This window comes from Salminus brasiliensis, chromosome 5 (assembly GCF_030463535.1).
Source record: "Salminus brasiliensis chromosome 5, fSalBra1.hap2, whole genome shotgun sequence".
Classification (NCBI taxonomy): Eukaryota; Metazoa; Chordata; class Actinopteri; order Characiformes; family Bryconidae; genus Salminus; species Salminus brasiliensis.
The window spans coordinates 35,464,885-35,484,432 of record NC_132882.1 but is presented as its reverse complement, the minus strand read 5'-3'; the positions used below and the strand labels follow the sequence as shown (position 1 = coordinate 35,484,432).

Sequence of the window (19,548 nt, the reverse complement as noted above, 5' to 3'; positions counted from 1 at the left end):
CTACACTACTACCTACACATCACACCAGCTTCTACACTCACTTCTACACTACTACCTACACATCACACTAGCTTCTACATTTACTCCTACACCTCAAACTAGCTTCTACACCTCACCCTAGCTTCTACACTCACTTCTACATCTTACCCTAGCTCCTACACTCACTCCTACACCTCAACCTAACTTCTACACTAATCCCTGCACCTCAGACTAGCTTCTACACTCCCTACTACACCTCACACTAGCTTTTACACTCCCTACTACACCTCATTCTAGGTTCTACACTTACTACTACACCTAACACTACCTTTTACACTTGCTTCTACACCTCACACTCACTTCTATTCTAATCCCTACACCTCACACTAGCTTGTTCACTCAATGGGTCACAGACTGTGCCACATTTGTGTTATTTGTGTTATATTGTGATCTGTCTCAGCAGGCCACCACAGGATTCTCTTTCCACAGCCTGAAACAAAGCAAACAATATGCATTAGATACAGATGCACTCCTTAAGATTTGCAATGCTGAGATTTTTTTCATGTTAATTGATATTTCTAGAAAGTTAGGAGCATGTACTAATATCACACTATCAGCTCCTCTCTATCACCAAAAGACATATTTTAGCTTGTACTGCTTCTTCTCTTAGCATTAACTTCCTTTCCTCCCTGGCTAACCTGATCCTAGGCTGACTCGTTGCATTGGAACCAACTGTGCTGCAAGATCTGCTGAAAAGTAGGCCTCCTGGATGGTTTGTACTGCAGGCACCAGCTAATCAGATTGCAGCATTCTGTGTAGAGTGATGGGATTGGATGAGAGAAAGATGCTTCAGCATGACGTTTATCTTTTCTTTTCTTTTAATGATCTCTACATTTCAAAAAGACTACCATGCTAAATACACAGATCTGAACTTCTACATTTGGGGACACCTGGTATGTACTGCAATCCTTCAGCTTTAGTTCTGCATATTCTCCCAACTACAGATCTAGTTTCTGATTTCTGTATCTTACACTTAGATATGTGTCTGTTTTCTTCTTGTTTACCAAGATGCTCCCATTTATCTTACCAGTGGATAGGCCGTCCTCAAAGCACAGAAGCCCCTCGAGGATATCCAGGCCGTTTCTAAAGGGCAGGAATCCACACACCATCCTGTACAGAAGGACTCCTAACGACCACACTGTTGCAGGCCTGGCGTGGTAACTCCGCTTTAGGAGGAATTCTGGAGGCCAGTATTCCAAGGTGCCTGAGAACATAACAGAGGAAGAGAAATAAGGAGAGCTGAGCACAGATCTTCATTTCTATCTTCATTTAACAGCTCAAGTGGCTATGGGACATCAGGCTCCTCTGAGGATCCTCATTTTGTAAGAAATGTGTGAATTTTGTAGTGATTTCAGTGCCCTAAACTCAAATGTACCTGCGTAATCAGTATGTCCAGCCTTCCTGACCCAGTCACCACAGCCAAAATCAATGAGCTTTAGCTCCGAGGTGTCCGTGTTGATGAGGAAGTTCTCTGTTTTGATGTCCCGGTGCAGGACACCTCGCTTGTGGCATTTTTTTGCCGCCCCAACTGCCTGGACCATTAAGTCTCTGGCCATGTCTTCAGTGATGGAACCTCCAAAGTTGTCAATGAAGGCATCCAAGTCCATGCAGGGGTGAGGACGCTCAAGGATTAAAATGTAGCGCTCAGGCTCATCAAACCAGTCGATGAGCTTTATAATATTGCTAACGGGTGGCTCACTCATCGTCTGCATGAGAGCCACTTCAGCAGGCACGGACATGGAATCATCAGGCTGCAGGAAAACATTGTGAGATCAGATAATGAGAACTGATCATGTGAAATCCAGTTCTGTGTTACTACTAGTATGATTTATGGACAGGTTTTAAAGGGAAACTGGGTTCTAGGTACACTTACACTTTGGACGTATAGATCACCTTCCTGTTTTGTGACAAATTTAATGGCCACCTGCACACAAGGATAATACAAGGTATTAGGATTATGGGGACTGAAAAGACAATAGAGGAGATAATGAAGTAATGGAGAGACTGAGGTAACAACCTGTAGGAGATCGGAGAGACGTGTTCCCGCGAAGACTGTTCCAAAGCCTCCTTCGCCCAGTTTCCTTCCAAAAATATATAAATCATCAAAGGTATCTGTGGAAAATAGTGGTGAACATGAGTATTAGCTCTCTTTAGATTATTTATCATGAGTTTATCTATTAACATCACCTGCTGTGCAGGGGGCAGTGGAATTTACATCATGTAAACTTGGATAATTAAAGGTTCACTTATATACACAGGACCTTCTTCAGGTCTGACCAATGAACTGACCTGGCTTGGTGGGACAGTTTACGGTCCCTTTCTTCTTCTTCCTGGTAGAGGCTTCAGTATTAGGAACTGGACTTGTTCTTCCCAGAACACTGCGGCTGGATTCCACCTCTGTCCTTTTCCTTTTTCTTCCACCACCATCTGTGTACAGGATTTGTATTTTTAATGGAATTTCATTATATATGGTATATAGTATATTTTTGCTAATGGTAATACTAGACAGGTACATAACATTGATATACTATTTTCTTACGGTAAAGTGCTGTATAAATGTGCTATAACTGCACTAGTGTCCATAAACAACGTTGCTAAGTAAAGAGCATTTTTGGCCCTTCACTAAAGTCTCATATCAGATTCAAAAGTGTCCTTAAAACAAAAGCAGCTCTAATAAGTAAAACTTCAGCAGGAGTGTATGGACTGACCTGTATGTTTAGAGCGCTGCTCCATCGTTTTCTGAGTGTTTTCGTTCATTGAACTCAACAGAAATGACCAACTTTTAAGTTGTACAGTTTTGCAGTTCTGCATCACTACCCTCATTTATTGTGACATCATAATGAGCTTGTTGCCACGGTTATGTACTGAAATCTATACATGGGCCATGTATACTCTATATGTATGTATAGAAGTGTGTGTGTGTGTGTGTGTGTGTGTGTGTGTGTGAGAGAGAGAGAGAAAGATAGAGCACCCATTGCTGACACAGATGTGCAAATGCACACACACAGCTTATCTTGTCCCTGTAGAGAAATACTGATAAACAAATTAGGACAGATAAACAATAATGTCTTGTGTTGTACACCATGCCTAATGCCAGGTGTGGGCTAGAGGGGTGTAAAACCCCCCAGCATTGAGCTGTGGAGCAGTGGAACTGTGTGATAGAAGGTGATAGAAGAGATGTACAGGGGTGATACAAGAGATCATAGATAGATGGATCCAGTAAATAGAGTTAAGTGGTGATGATTGTAGAATAGCAGTGTTAAAGAAATAGGTTTCTCAGGTGTGTGGGTTGGAATGAGGTATAGGAAAATGAATGAGCCCTGTCTGGATGTCAGAGAGGGAGATAGGTAAGGGTAAATCTTCATAAACCACTAAAGCAGCCCATATTGGCACCAGGTCACATGCAGTACAAGAATACTGTTAATAAGTCCTGTGGTTGTCGTATGGATCCTGGAATGTGGGTTTTATAGTGTAATTCCAACCTACCACCTGAGAGACAGATTTGACTAGGTTCAGATAGTTATATATAGAAGGTGTGTTACTAACTTTATGCCTTATGTGAAGGAAAGTCTTTATATGGTTGATATAAGTGTTGTTGTTAGCCACTGTAGGAGAATAGTCTCTGGTATTTGAATGTTTGAGATGGATTAGATGATATTAACAATGATTGTAGAATGTTGATATAATATGATACTTATAATTTGAGTGTATTTAACATAATACACTTTGTGTATGTATATAATTTTATAATGGCAAGCAGTTAATAAAGGAGTTTTAGTAGTATGTATGTGTGTGTGCGGCTCTCTGTGTTTGCAATGGCTAAGGCGTGGCTGAGCGCCAGATGTGTAATGAATTGCTAATGATAGGATATGCAGGGGCGGAGTATGATTTTTTCCCCATGAGGGAAAAAAAAGAGTTTGGTTAAGAGTTTGGTTGTAATGTCATATGAGAAAATATATATTAGAATAATAATATTAGTATTGTTAAATATGTGTTCATGAAAAGATGACTAGAAGATAGTAAGAGCAGAATGGTTGGTTGTGTTTGCATGGGGGAAAAGATGTCTAATGGGTTTTCTCTGTGCTGATTGGGTCTAGTGGTGTTCCTGGTATGGCTTATGTTGAAAGGATAGACTGTTATTGATCCCGAAGACAGTTGGCAAGAAGCACTATATGATGGCTGTGATGACTTTTTGGTGTGCTGTGTCAGTGAGTGTGTTGCTTGGAGTGCTGATTGTGCTTTGTGAGTGTGTTAAGTCTAAATGAATATTAGACCCAGTGTAAACTGTTATGTAAATTGTTCAGGGTGTATAACAGACCATTAGAATGGTAGTGTTGCTTTTACTAGTATCACTGATGTTTGGCATTTACCTTACACAAAGTTCATTTATGATAGAATAGATTGAGGTCTGGGCTGTTCTGGCAAACCTCAGTTAATATCAATAACTCATTTAATTACAAGTAACTTATAATAAACAAACAAATAAATATAGTTTAATTCAAAGTAGACAGTGACAGGGTAGTAACTTCAGCAATTTTAAGTAATCTTTTTTCACACTCAAATAACATGAGAGGCTATTATTATGCAAACTATGGGTACAAACGCTTCAAAAGGAATAACTCCTGTTAATGTGGTTAAGAAAAAATAATTTACTACTAATACTACTAATAAACTAAGACATCAGAGAAATGTCAAGCGTTGGCCTGACATTGACCAACCATGGCCAGTGGAGGGGACTCTTAATCTAGATGTAATTAAAGTAATGCAGGTGCTTTACTTTACTGGGTTTTGGGCACCATATTTGCTTGAGCAGATAGACTACGTCGTTGGTAGATGCACAGTTAGCTTGAAGAATAATTTTCGAAGGAGTGTAATGGTTCCACCTGATCACATCCAAACTCCACGGGGTCCTATGCGTGGGTTAGTAGTGGACTTTGTTGACATGATAAAACCAATAGGAGGTAAGATATATGTTAGTCATGGTGGAGCGATTTTCAAGATTGCCAGAGGCCTGTCCAACCAAATGGAAAGATGCATATTCCATTGCCAAGTTTCTGTGCAGAGAAGTCATAAGCAGGTGGGGACTTCCAGATCGCATATCCTCAGATAATGGGAAGGAGTTTGTGGATAAGACAGTGAAATTAATTAAACCACGTCTTGGGGCAGTGTATCATCCGCAAAGTCAGGGAATTTGTGAGAAAATGAAGGGTGTTCTAAAGAACCGCATTGTGAAAATGAGTAGTAACAGTTTGACAGTATAATAATGTTGTTGTTTTGTATAATACAGTATAATAATACAGTATAATACTATTGTGTCATTTGCATTTGATGTTTTGAAGGAAAGATATTGGCTGTTCTTTTCTATTTTTCCCTCCAGACTAGCTGTGGGGAATACCACTGTGAGGTGACTGGTGTTCAGAGATCCCAAGCTGCAGAAGAGGTCAGACATTGATAGACAATACAAATCTGGAGATCTGAAGACCTTTTGAACAAGGACATTGTAAAGGCATCCATCCAGACTCACCATATCATTACTACATCAAGGAACACCGCTGCTGAGGCATTGCAGTGTGACACATTTTAAACTTGTCATATGTACCTTAAATACATTAAATGGAGACATGGTAGTTTTTATATGTATAACCCATTGTTTATTATATTATTATATCCTTGATTATTGTAAACAAGTTGTAAGATGTATGTAATAAAATGTATTTTATTATTGAGTAAGTACAGTGTGACCTCAGGGGTTTTGTTCTTTTCTCGACACTAGGGGTAGTGATGGCAGGCAGGGACAGGTGTATTGGAAGGTCCGATTGTTCAGTGAGGTTCCACATGTATTTTACTCATACCTGTAGGCTTCCATATTCACTATATACATCGGTAAGACATTTCTTCTTTTTACATTGGCATGAAGTACAGCATGTGGTCGCCGAGGGCAGAGGTACCGTGAGAGAGTTTTTCCTGTCTTGAGTGATTGAGGGACATTTAAGGTAAGATAGCTGCCTGGCAGGTTTTTGCTCTCACACTCTGTAAATTTGGTGCTGAAGAAGGCACACATTGAAGGAATTGTTGTTCAGATACACATGCAACCATGTGTATGTTACTCTTCTATTTGCTTGAGCCTCTGATGAGGTTCAAAAGGGGGGCAGCATGTAGTATATTCATTAGCTATGCAAATGTTCATAGACCTGAGGAAATGGTATGAAGTTGAGGAATAATATAGTGAGGCCCATGGCCTAGACCTGGGAAAGGAGAGCGAGATCCATTCCCAGGCCTAATTTAATAAACTATACATGAATTAAGTAAATATAGGCTGTTGTTTAGACTGGACATACTTTCCAGTGTACGTGACAGGAATGTTAAGGGGTCAGCTGTGTCTTTAGCATGTAGACCATGTACGTTACACAGTGGTGGGGGCTGATTTTTTATTCCTTATGGATAAGATACTGACATCCTGCATATGGGAGCAGTACAACAACATATGACGTGTAATAGGGTATAAAACACAAGGTGTTCCTCTGTCTAGGGAGAGAGCAGAGGGGCACCCTGAATTGGCGGGCTCTCTCCACGGTGATCACGAGTCTCCTTTCCAAGAGAAGTCCTTCCAAGAACACCTCAATAGTTAAATACATGTAATTTAGATGCAGTATGATTTGGAACTACCACTTAACTTTAATAAACTAATTGCTAATGTGGCTGTATTTCAGAGAGGTTGCATGCAAAGAACCTGCGCTCACAGATCTGAGTCTGCAGGGTCTAACAGCACTTCAACTTTAGGATTAATGATTCTTTCGCTAAACTATGCCCAGATGTTAAAGTTCAGTCACACGTGACAGAGATTTTCTCAAATATCCAGTGGTTGTCGTCCTCAGCTGATTCGAGGAAATGTTCACCATTCCTTGATGTGCCAGGTACAGCTTCTGGGAATGCTCGTCTTTCTCGCTTCTGGTTTAGGAAAAGTTCACAGTTGCAAGTAAAGGAAATGTTTGCTTTACCTTTGTCCAGGTCGTGACTACCCATTGCAAGCTTGATTTGAAGAAAGTAGCTGTGGAAACACTGATTAGATGTCCAGCTGAAATTCTAAAGGGTTCTAAGGTGATTAGAGTTAGGCCCTTTGGTTCTCTTTGTTGGGTGTTTACCTGGCTGGATAAACTCAGAAAGTTCTGTTGGTTCTCTCTGTTGGGTGTTTGTTTACCTGGCTGGAGAAACTCAGAAAGTTCTGTTGGTTCTCTCTGTTGAGTGTTTACCTGGCTGGATAAACTCAGAGAGAGTTCTGTTGGTTCTCTCTGTTGGGTGTTTGTTTACCTGGCTGGATAAACTCAGAGAGAGTTCTGTTGGTTCTCTCTGTTGGGTGTTTGTTTACCTGGCTGGATAAACTCAGAAAGGTTGTTTCTTTGTTTGGACAGTCTTTTTTATCACCTGTGTAGTCACACCCATTTTCTTCTTCTGGTGTTAAACATGCATTGGGAGTTTCTGGTGGTGTTGTCACCTACATCTACATATATGTGATTCTTTAATTGGGGGAAGTTTTCTGTCCTCAGCTTTTTAAAGTTTATTAAATGAAATATTAAGATTTAAACAGAAAAAAGAGTAGTGTAGCTGTTGGGTGGTGTTGGGAAAACCATGACTCAGGGTGTTTTCTCCTAAAACAGTGAAAAGTGGGAGGAGCAACATGCATGAAGCCCCTCCTCCCTAATCAGACCTCCTATAAACTTCACCTCTTCCATCTCTATGTCTACAAATCTGCGCAACCCTGCCCCACCCAATCACCTCCCCTGTAACTCTGTCATCATTCCTGGCTCCACTAATCAGAGGTGGGACTTGGCTTCCTTCCACAATGTAGAAGGAGCAACCTGAACTCCACCCCCCCCACACACACCCCCGCTCTTACAGTCTTCTTCCAAATCATCATAAGCTAAAGACACAATCTGATCTAGCAAATTATGACTACATAGACGGAAGCTGAATCTGTCAATGTCAAATTTTTTTATAAAGTAAATTTTAAAAGAACTAATGCTGATTAAAGTAATAGTAAATTAATAAACGGGGAAGACAAACATAAAACAAACCAAACCAAAAACACAACATTAACTCTCAACTACATTAAAAGGCCTAAGAATAAAAAATGAGATTTGAGACGGGATTTTAAAAATTGCAGTGTTGGGGCTCGCCTGACATGTGGTGGCAACTCATTTTATAGTTTAGGTATAGTTTAGAGCCTCAGCCTGGATTTAGGGACCACCAGAAGGAGCTGGTCAGCAGATCTAAGTGACCTTGATGGAACGAATGGCTACAAAAGCTCAGAGAGAGAGGTGGAGCTAAATCGTTCAATGACTTATAAACAAAGAGCAAAATCTTAAAATCAATCCTAAAACAAATATGGGCGAGATGTGTTCTAGATAACGTGTTCTTGTTAAAAGACCAGCAGCAGTGTTTTAACTGTAGCTGTGCGATGGAGGCCTGACCGACACCAGCGTGAAGCCCATTACAGTAATCAAGTATGGATGAAGTTAAAGCATGTAAGACCCGCTCAAAATCATTGAAGGTGTCAGCCCCTCTGTATTGCGCCCTCCCCAGGGCGATTCTGAGCCGCTGAGGTTCGCTCGCTATCTGCTTATTTATAACACGTCACAACATTTTCAGTCGGTATGGCCGTAAGACCTCAGTAGATCTCTAAAGGACACAGAGAGAACAGTGTGAATACATTAGCGCACCCTTTGGACTGACACGTCTTACTCAAAGACGCTCTTTCATTAAATCTATACTCTAAAGCAATTATTTAATATTACAAATTACGTAATCAGTATTAAATTCAGTATTAAACAGAAAGCCGGGTCTGAGCCTCTTTAGAGCAAGCCAGGAGCGACAGTGGCGAAAAAAGAGGAACCCATCCTCCTCAGGTCGACACCGGAGAGCAGAACAGAGAAGGAGAAAGCGGGAGAATAACAGCTGAGGAGGGAAATAATGGAGAGATGGGAGTGATGTGGGAGCGAGGCGTGGGGGGAGTGAAGGCTGGCTGGTAGCTGCACTGGGTCTTGAGAGGACCTGAAGCTGCTGAAAAACTGCTGACTGGGGTTCCAGTACTAAAGACTGGCTACAAGAGGTTCACTCTTCCTGTCTTCTGGGTCTGATGGAAGAACAACATGATAACAATTAACATAAGAATAACATAAGAAAATTTCCAGTGATTTTCAAATTTCAAATACCTCATCTCAGACTAAGTAATCTGAAGGGGAGCTGAAGCATCCTGTAGGGCTCCTGGTTTCCTGCATCACTGTAGACCTTGGGAGAAGAGGGTCCTCCACCAATGGCCCATGGAGCGAGACTTCACCCTGAAATGGATCCTTCCCATCAGAACTCCTGAAGGGCTCCTGGTTTCCTGCATCACTGTGGGCTGAGGGAGAACAGGTCATGCTTCCTCTACCAGCCCATGGAGCGGGACATTCCCTTCAAAGCCGGACCCAGCCAGAAGGTTATCGTTACCAGGAGCCGTGCTCGATGTCTACAGGGGGTGAACCCTGTTCGGCTTCTTCAGGATCTGTTGGAGGAACAAAAGGACAAAGATTGACCAACTGAAACTGAAAATTTTGGACCATCACAATCTCTCAACACTCGACTTACATACCTTAAACTTGGGGAATCTCAGCCTCCTGTTTCCCTGCCTCATCGTTGGCTGGTCTGGAGTCCCATCCTCGCGTCTCTGCTCAGAACACGAAGAAGCAGGAGCTTCTCTAGAGGCAGCAGAATGATGAGCACCCTCTTGAGAAGAGGAGAAGTCGTGCACCATGGACGTCCTTTTGAAGAACTTCCTAATTCTTCTTCGAACTGCTTGAGAAGCTCTGAGGATCGGTGCTACAACATAGGTTTGAGCTGCCTTCTTAAGTGAAGCACAGCTGAAGCAGCCAATCTTCTCCCCCACAACCTCTACGCTTCCACTGCAGTCGTCCTCCTGGAGCGGGAGGACCTCTTGATGAGAGCAGCTTCCCCCATCCTCTTCATCAACGGGTACCACTAAAAACCTGCCGATAACTCTGGTGATGGTAGAGAAGCAACAGAGAAATGTACTTATTGTTAGTGAGCTGACACTGTACTTTATCTACTCTACATGGACAAATGTATTGGGACACCTGATCATTCATTGTTTCTACTAAAATCAAGGCTATGAAAAAGAGTTTATCCTGTCTTTCTTGGAGTAACTGTCTCACTGTCCAGAGAAGAAGGTTTTCTACTAGATTTTGGCAGGAGCATTGCTTTGAGGATTTGATTGCATTGAACCACAAGAGCGTTAGTTAGTGAGGTCAGGATGTTGGATGATGATCACCACCCCACCTCGTCATCCCCAACTCCCCAACTCATCCCAAAAGCACTGGGTGAAGCACCACCATCATTCCAGAGAGCACAGGGGGGGGGGGGGGGGCAGCTCTATCCTGGCATTAGGCAGCATGATGCCAATACGTTTATGTTTATCTGCTCCAGAGAGTCCTATTCTGGTGGCGGTACTTCTCTAAACTGACTAGACAAGCTGTGTGTGTGTAACTTAAAGTTGCTGAATGATTTCATTATAATTGGTGTCCACAAACATTTGGTACATGATTAAGTGTATATAAACATGGAGCTTGGACTTAATATCCAATACAACATTCAACTTAAAGTTCTTGCCTTGATTTTAGCCAGGGGTGCCGAACCACCTCTTTCACAGAAGGCCGAGTGACAGGATCTTTCTGCAGCATGTAGGAGATGAAGGCTTTGCAGGGTTCCTCCACTGCAACCTCCTCTGAATACTCCAAGGGTCTTCGCTGGAGAATTGGGATCATAGCCTTCATAGAGTCGTAGAAGGGCAAGGACGCAGTAACCATGGCATAATAAATCACACCAAGGCTCCACACATCGCTCTTCTTTGGATCATACCTCTGACGCATGTTTATCTCAGGTGCACAGTAGTAAGGATTTCCACACAATGTCTTGCATAGGTCAGGGAAGCCTCTTGAGAAGCATCCTAATCCAAAGTCGGCCAGTTTGATTTGACCATCAAAGGTCAGCAGAACATTATTTAATTTGAGGTCTCGATGGACGATGTCCTGCTGGTGCAGGAAGTCCACCGCGCTGAGTAGCTGGGAGAACCACGTTTTGGCCTGGTCAGTGGGGATAGGGCCAGTCTCAACAATATGATGAAGGAGATCTGTGGCAGCAGCCTCCATCACAATGTACACACGTTCCTGCATCTCAATAATTTCATGCACCTGAATGATGTGAGGGTGCTTTACTCTTCTAAGAATGGTGAGTTCCTGGGATTGTGCCTCATAGTCCATTATTTTGATGGCCACCTGGTTTGGGTGCCTTTCAGATGAGGCCAGCTTAACTGTGCCGTAAGTCCCTTCACCGATGACGCTCAACACGTCGTACCCAAAAAATGTCAGAATGTCATCAGTTTCCATGTTTTCCCTGCAAACAGAATGTAGAATTGACAGTTAGAGAAGGTAGAGGAGGTGTGAGGACCGATTCCCCCTGTGAATTCCTGCTGGAATGAAGTTTATTTAGTCTTGATTAGGGATTGATCTTAATCCTTGACACTCATTAGCTCTCCTCCCCTATTACATGTAATGGTCCTAACACTGGGCAAGTGAGGACTGGCACATTGCCTCCTCTGACACATGCACAACCAGCCACTGCCTCTTTTCAAACTGATGCAACATCACCCAGCAACCAGCGCGCTCGGAGGAAAGCGCTGGGTACCCAGAACTGATGCTGTGGCTAGCAGAAGCCCATGCTGCCCATGTACCCACCTGGAGAGAATGAGGCCAATTGCGCTCTCTCAGCCTCTGGCTGCTGATGGCAAGGAGCATGACCCAGGGTTTGAACCAGTGACCCTCGTTCAAAGTGGTTAGACAATGTCATTCTGTCTCTCTAAATGATCCTATAAAATCTCATGGAATGTTAGTGTCAGCCAATCAGCAGGGTCGATTAGTTAATTGGTTGGAGGGAGGGGGAAAATATAGCTGTGAGTGGCGATTACAGGGTTCAAGCACAGGCAACTCTTTGGGAGACCTTTTCGAGAACTTCTAACAGACAACGATCAGTAATAGGGGGGCAGAGCTGATCAGAAGGTCTCCATATGTATGATTATTGATCAGAGGCCCTTCTGAAGAATAATTTGATTTGAGTTTTGCACAGATTGACCTTTTGACCTTGGAATAATAAGCTGTAGATATTAAACAAATAAGTCAAACCACTGGACTGGGAGAGCACTTTCTTACATATCTAATTACAAAACTGTTAAACCCAGAAACTGAACACAGCGTTACATTAGAAGAAAGGCTTTTAGAGAATTTAAGTGTTTTTTAGTGTATCGCCCCCTAAAGGCAGATCTGTGTCAAAAAAGGCATCATCTGACCAAAATCTCTAATCTCTAATCTCTAATCTCTAATCTCTCAGAAGTGTATGTACAATATACACTGTATTGACAAAAGTATTGGGACAGCTGCTCATTGCTTCTTCTGAAATTAAGGGTATTAAAGAAGTCGGAGTAACAGTCTCTACTGTTCAGACTTTGGAGGAGCACTGCTGTGTGGATTTGATTGCATTCAGCAACAAGAGTGTTAGTGAGGTCAGGATGTTGACTTTTCACCATCCCACCTCATCATCCTCAACTCCCCAACTCCCACAATTGTCATGTTCTAATACAGAAGGGGTTCTGTTCCATAGAAAGAGGGATAAACACACAAAAAAAGTGGTTCTGATCACAGTCTTTTCGGACCTGCATTTGAGGTTCTGATGGAGGAGCTCTCTGCTCACAACACATTTATTAGCTCACACACTCATTAGCATAATGTGACGTCAGCCTTCTTTTGGCTTGAGCGGTTCGGTGTTGTAATCAGTAATTAATAAATGGTTCTTACCTCGTCCTCTGTGCGAGAGAAGCAGGTGTAGAATCTGTTTCTAGGTTCTAGATAATAAGGATCTAGATAAGTGTCCACCAAATGATGTCCGCACCAATAGTACCGTAGGAATCAACTGTCTCGCGAGCTGCTGAATCGTAACTGAGCCAATGAGGGACAACCTGCCTTTTATAGGTGTTCCGATTCCGTGACATCATCGATGACGTCACAATGGAGGGTGGAGCCTGGGCACTCTACAGTGTTCTGAGAAGCAGAGCTGTGTGTCCTTCATTGACTGTACACACAGTGCTGTGCAAAAGTACTGCCCCCTCTGGTGGTTCTCTGTTACTGCAGATTTGCAGCAATTTTTTTTAGAACTTCCATCAAAATGTTACACAACAAATGTATTTTGCATGCAGATCAGCCCTGTGAAAACGTATTTGCCCCTTCAGTTACTTCAGCAGCACATAACCCAAACTGCAGTGCTAATCAGACTGAGCTGATTGAACACAGCCAGGTCTGCTGAATGAACCCTCACTCATACTGAAGTTCAGATCAGGTCTGAATGACAGGATTCCCAGAGCTTTATAGCAGAAGCACTGATTCAGGGTCTCAAGCTACTTGTTAAAACAAGAGATTTCCCAAATAATGGTGCATAAATGAGCTGAGCATTCTACATGTACGGGCGTCTACATCAACCATTGGTCAAACTGCTTCTCACCACAGTCGATTGGCCACAGCCTAAAACCCAAATGTAAATAAACACAAATGAGCTTTTCTGTATCTGAGTTTTTATTTTATTTAGGAATTTGTTTATATATTTAACATTGAATCTGAAAAACGTAAAGTAAAAGGTGTAAAAGTAAAACTGTGCTTTTTATTATTTTACTTGACACTCAAGTTGGTCTGAAAGGAGATGATTTGGCCCTGTAAGCAGAGTAAGGCTATTTTTTAGTTTTGTTAAATGAGTAAATGTATGTGCTTTAATGTTCATTAACAAACTTACTTGAGATATTAAACATTACATATTAATGCCCTTCTCTTACTAAAATGACACTCAATGGAGTAATATTCATACTGTTCAATAATGACAAACACTTCAATTAAAATAAAATCTTTATTCATTTTTAAGCTTCTCAGGCTGCAGCAGATTAGGGCTGCGACAAACAACTATTTTTACAATAGAATAATCTGAGGATTTAGCTTGAGGTAGTTTTGCTAAGTAGCAATTAAGTTAATAAAAAATAAAAAACTTATTCAGAAATTCAGTGTTAATGAATTACCCCGCTAATATAAAAGTTATATAATATAAAATATTAATAAAACTCCAATATATTTTTTACTTTTGAATTTTAAACCTAAGGATATGTATGTAATGCTTGGAAAAGAGTGACCTGCCAAACATTAGCTGATGGACACCTTCTACAAGTAGACGTTTAAGCTGCTGCACTGGACAACACATGCGCTTATTCTGGACAGACTTCAGTCTCTCCTTTTTTTCTAGCTATTCCCTGTTCATGACTGAAACCCTCTGCTGGTGTTTGTAATCCCCAAAAGTGGAGAAAACAGGTGGAGAGGTCAGACCTGCTGGACGGTTTGATGGTTCTTTTAAAGAATTGTTCTTTTGTAGAAGAGATGTGGATGTTAGGAACCTAAAGCTTGAAGAACCAAATAACGTACAATAAAGGTTCAAACATGGTTCTAGACTGGAGTCATAAACTAATCCAGAACCTTTAGATTATGTGGAGGTTCTTTAAATGTCAAGGTTTTTGGGTTGAACTCCTCTCATTTATTAAAATAGTTCTTTAAAGAAACAACCATTGATGGGTTCTTCTGGGTTTTCTATGGAATCACTCCAAAGACCCTCTATAGGAATCTTTATTAAAGCGTGAGGGTTTTTGGAGGGTTATTCGTTTAGAAATGGGCCGAACAGCACAGGAGCGCTTTCTGGTCTGCTGGTACCATTCTTGATTCAGCTATTACATTCTGGGTGGCCGCTAAAAACAAAATACAATCAAGTAATTAATCAACCAATCAACCTTTATTTCCACTCAGAAAATACAGAGTTTTTACAACAGACGAGGACTGAAAGACGAGAAAATTTTTTATTTGATATATTTTATCTAAAAGGAACGAAGGTAAATGAATAAATTAAAAACATTAAAAAGAAAACCAAGATAATAGAAGCTTAAGAGTAAATTATATGATAAAATGAACAAACTAATATCTAATTATTAAGGTATAAAAATAGGATTTAATATTAAGATATTTAGAAAAATTAATATTAAGAAAAGCTTTATAAACAAAACTGACAAATAAAACCAGAATATGGAGAGAAAATAGAAAATACATTTAAAAATAAAGTAGATCAAAGTAACAAACAACAGAATTATACAATGTAAATATCAGAATAATAAGAAAAAAAAAACTAAGTAAAGCTAAATGAATTAAAATGATCAAATAAAAGAATCATATTTCTAATGCACTGATTTAAAGGAAACTGAAAATGAAAGTATAAGAATGAGATGAAATAAATGAATTAAATACAATAACTAAAATAAAAACGAATAAATGAGTTGGTTAGAAATGAAAGGTTTAAACTGACTCCAGAGAGCTGAGCTTTAGTACTTCATAGTGAATTCCAGCTCGCTGCTGCTCTGAGACTAAAAGCAAGTTTCCCAGTTCAGTAAAAACTCTCGGTACCTAGCAGTTGATCCAGCCACAGGAGCGAGTCTAATAGTGAGCATTATTTCTAGACCTCATGTTGAAGTGAAGAGGACTAGCTGATATTAAAGCAGAGCTAAATCGTTGGTCGCTGCTTCCAGTGAATTAGTTGAAGTGAACAGGTGCTCTAAAAATGAAGACACTGCCCAGGCTGCTGTTTCTATTTCATTCACTGCCTGTAGAAGTAGCTCTTAAACAGTGGGGCGAGTAGTCAGAGCGATCAGATGACCAGAGCTCCGTGTTTCTAGATCAGACCGGCGCGGAGCTTCTAGTGTTAAACACTGGAGAAGAACTAAACCAGCACTAATCAATTCATACTGGTCTATTTCTTTCACCAGTGCAGGACCAAGAGTCCAGTTCCACTTATTGACTAAGCAGCAGAATATTGGGATCAATATAAGCATGTTGATATATCAATATAATATAACAATGATTAGCCGGTACCACCGTTAGTTTGTGCAGAACAATGAAATGAAATGAAAACAACTTTATTTTTATTATTTTTGATCAAAGTTATGGTTTTATTAGTAAAATTAAAGCTACGTCTGACAGGAGAGAAAGTTGTTTCCTTACATGTTAAACTGCTGATGAAACTTGTTAAATGCTGATGAAACTTGGTCTGGTGTGAGCTTCACCACAACTCACTGTAGAAACTCAGAGGAACACTTCCTAGCTTGTGGACTCATTTACTCAACATTTACTCAGTTAATAGCAAAGCTGCACGGCACATCTTTGAGGTTGTGTAATACAACAGTCTCCTCCACCACAAATCAACATTGAACGTCTCCTGAGAAACAGCACCTTGTGGAGCAGCTACATTGCTTCTCAGTAAGTCAGCTTCATCTCCACATCCAGTTCCACCAGAACCTTTAAAACCATTAAATACTGAGTTTCCGTTTAGTCTAGAAGGACGATGCTTTACTCTATGAGGCCAAATTTCTGTCATAAGCCTAGACTGATGATTCCCAACTCCCCTCATTGAAGCAACCCTCTCTGCTTACTTTCCAGCTCTCTTTGCTTTAGCACAGCTGATCCAACTCATCAATGGTTTGAGGAGCAGCTGATCAGTCTGAACTGATCGGCTAATGGAGAGAGAATGGATTTCTGATCACTTAACTGATGAGCTCAGTTAACTCATTACTGCCAGTACACAACCTATAGAACAAAGCCCTTATTTAGTGAACAGGGACATGCCCAGGACTTCCCAATAATGCTCCTCTATAGTTTATATAATTAATAAAAAGAAATCATTATTCACAGGACCCACAGCATACCTGCATCACAAGTCCATGTTAAACATGCTATACCTGTGTTCTAGACTGTCTTAATAATAACCTAATATTATATTTTCATCATATGAGGCAGAACTGCTCAACTTACTTTACTCTATCCAGAGCTGCAGCCCGAAATTCAGACAAATTGTACCTGTAAAATTTACAGCACACTTTATAGGTGGATGACTGATCAGCAATTCATTTGTCTTTGTAGGTCTATTTAGAAATCCTAGTGAAAATGCTCACATGAGGTTTGTCTGGGAGGAAGGAATGGTGAGATGTCAGCTAGTTCAATTCAATTCTATTTTATTTCTATAGCACTTTTTACAACAAATTTCACAAAGCAGCTTTACAGAGATCCGGGTCCAAGCCTCTTTTGAGCAAGCTAGTGGCAACAGCTAGTGGCAAGGAAAATATGATAATATGGCATGATAGGATCCAATAAATGGACTTGTATCAGCAGCAGGCAGACAGCAGGGGGCAGCTCAGCACATAGGGGAGAGAAAAGAAAGGAAAAGATGATGATGCGTTCAGGATGATGCGTTCAGGAGAAATTGATTTTTGAACGTCTACAATTGCGGACTATATGAGGGACAGACACAGTCTCAATACTGCAGGGTTTATCTGATAAGCTATATGAGAGTGATACTGGTAAATCACTATTTCCCTCTGCCTGCTTCTCCAAAAGCCACTGGATCTTCTGGTGCAGCAGGGCAGGCTCCTTGCTGAGCGTACGAAGAGCACGTGTCTTCTCTGTCGCCATGTTCCTTGAGGTAAACAAACACACAGAAACGCAATCGACGGATGGTAAGACGAAGTAACGTGAAGTAAGAGGTCGTAGTTGGCACAAAGATTACAATACCAACCAGCTAAGAGAAATAAGCAAATAAGCAAAAGCAAAGATGAAGGAAAATCAACTGGAGTAACTAGGAGTAACAAGTCATTTTTCAAGTAATAAGAGAGCAAACAAACAGCAGGTGAGCGAGCGTACGACCTGTCCACCGGAACCGCAAACATCTGCAGAGTTCATAGCTTTATGATGGGAGAGTCATATGTCTGCTTTCACTGGTGGGTCATCATTTTCTATCTGTGGGGCTCTGGTAGGAATCTGCACCCAACATGTTGCACAGCTGGACTGTAATACCTTTGTGTGTATTGGGGAATGTGGGGATGGGTCATTTATGCATGATTTAAATATTAGAAATGTAAGAATAAATCACAGGTAATAACTTGTGACTCTTTTGAGGTTTTACACAGTTTGTAGAAACATGAATTTCACTTATTGAAGAATTCAGTCTTTAAATGAATCAAATGCATCAATAAAGTCAAAGTTCAAATCTGTTCAAATATCATTTATACCGTCTCATAAGGTAGACAATCTTTGCTCACATATTTTCTAGCAGTTATTGACAGTATTTGATGTATTTGGCAGAGATATATCAGCATAACTAAAGTCTTTTTGTTAAATTGCAGATGATTCTGCTATTTTTGTCAGTAAAGATTATTTTATTTTACAGGTAGTTTAGTTAAAAAGCCTCAACAGCTAAAAGCTGTTAAAACAGATTTTTTATGTATTCCATTTATTCAGATTTGGTTAATATGTGCATCTATTTATAACTCTTGCAGTTTATCAGTTTGACCACATGGTGACATCCAAGCTCCATCCATGTGGTCAATTCCAAAGGGATTCCTTCTCACTATATAGAAGTGCACTCTTCTATTCGAGTGAATGGCTTCTGTGTCCTTAATAGTGAGTGATTGGAGGCTGAATATTAAAGACACTGTATTAGACTCTCGAGTGCAGAAGCCGTTGTTGTGCGTTTTTGCTTTATAAAAGTGAAAAGAATCAGCTAAAAGAATCATATTTCATCCTGACATGGCAAAATGTACGTAATGTAGGTTTCACTTATATAAGAGAATATCAGCCTTATTAAAAAGAAAAACACCCACCAGAAACCACAAGCAACATTTTACCACACAGAACCCACACAGTATCTGTTTTTTATATGTGACTTTCCAAAACAATGGAATCACTTCAGTATGCAGACGGCCCGTTACACCAACATCATCTAGGGAATACTTACATAATTCTCCCTCTGAGAGCATCACTGAATTTAAGAGTCTTCTGTAGGTCTGCTGGTGGAGATGAAAATGGTGTGCTTACACTTTTGCTGAGCATCTCTTGAAGATCACCCTGGAGTCCTTTAGAGGAAAACTTGCAGCCCTGTTTGCAGCGGTTACAAATGTTCCCCATCACAGGATGGACGGCATCAACCTCATCATACACTGTAAGACAAAAGCAGAAAATACACAAAAGCTTCATTATGATGTTGCAATAAAGTGTAGTGATGAAGGCAGTAGTGCAGAGAAAAAACCTAGAACAGTCATAAATATCTTTTAATAGACTATAAAAGACACAATTATTCATATGAAGTTGGTTTATCACATCACATTTGATGGCTATACTGTTTTACCTCCCATTACTTTATTCCACTTACCCCTGAATCTTCCAAAAGTCTTCAAAGGTCTTCTTCATGTGGTCCTTCACAATCAACAAATCAGGTTGTGTCTCCCTGTACTTTTCATGAGATACCTCAATGTGGGCCTCAGACGTAGCATCCTCTCCAACAACG

The 19,548-nt window shown here is 40.7% G+C and overlaps 2 protein-coding genes across 2 annotated transcripts; both read right to left on the bottom strand.

The window, feature by feature from the left end:
• Positions 1–683: 683 nt before the first annotated feature.
• Positions 684–7,062, bottom strand: LOC140556618 (serine/threonine-protein kinase pim-1-like). The gene is made up of 6 exons (XM_072680699.1): positions 7,038–7,062; positions 2,057–2,151; positions 1,913–1,963; positions 1,415–1,790; positions 1,067–1,243; positions 684–790 (listed from the first exon to the last, which is right to left on the bottom strand). Exons 1-6 carry the CDS (start codon positions 7,060–7,062, stop codon positions 684–686), a joined length of 831 nt encoding a protein of 276 aa, XP_072536800.1.
• A 3,626-nt stretch (positions 7,063–10,688) lies between these two features.
• LOC140556617 (testis-specific serine/threonine-protein kinase 6-like) lies at positions 10,689–11,486 on the bottom strand (the record flags this gene model as incomplete). Its single annotated transcript, XM_072680698.1, has 1 exon — positions 10,689–11,486. A coding segment is annotated over one exon (798 nt), but the record flags the coding sequence as incomplete, so codon positions are not given.
• Positions 11,487–19,548: the final 8,062 nt, after the last annotated feature.

Bases quoted from the DNA above. Each gene is read 5' to 3' on its own strand.
- LOC140556618 (XM_072680699.1), bottom strand. From the start codon at position 7,062: ATGGGTAGTCACGACCTGGACAAAG. The intron at 1,244-1,414 runs GTACATTTGAGT...TTATGTTCTCAG, and splicing joins TGGACATACTGATTACGCAG to GCACCTTGGAATACTGGCCT. The intron at 791-1,066 runs GTAAGATAAATG...CACTCTACACAG, and splicing joins TGAGGACGGCCTATCCACTG to AATGCTGCAATCTGATTAGC.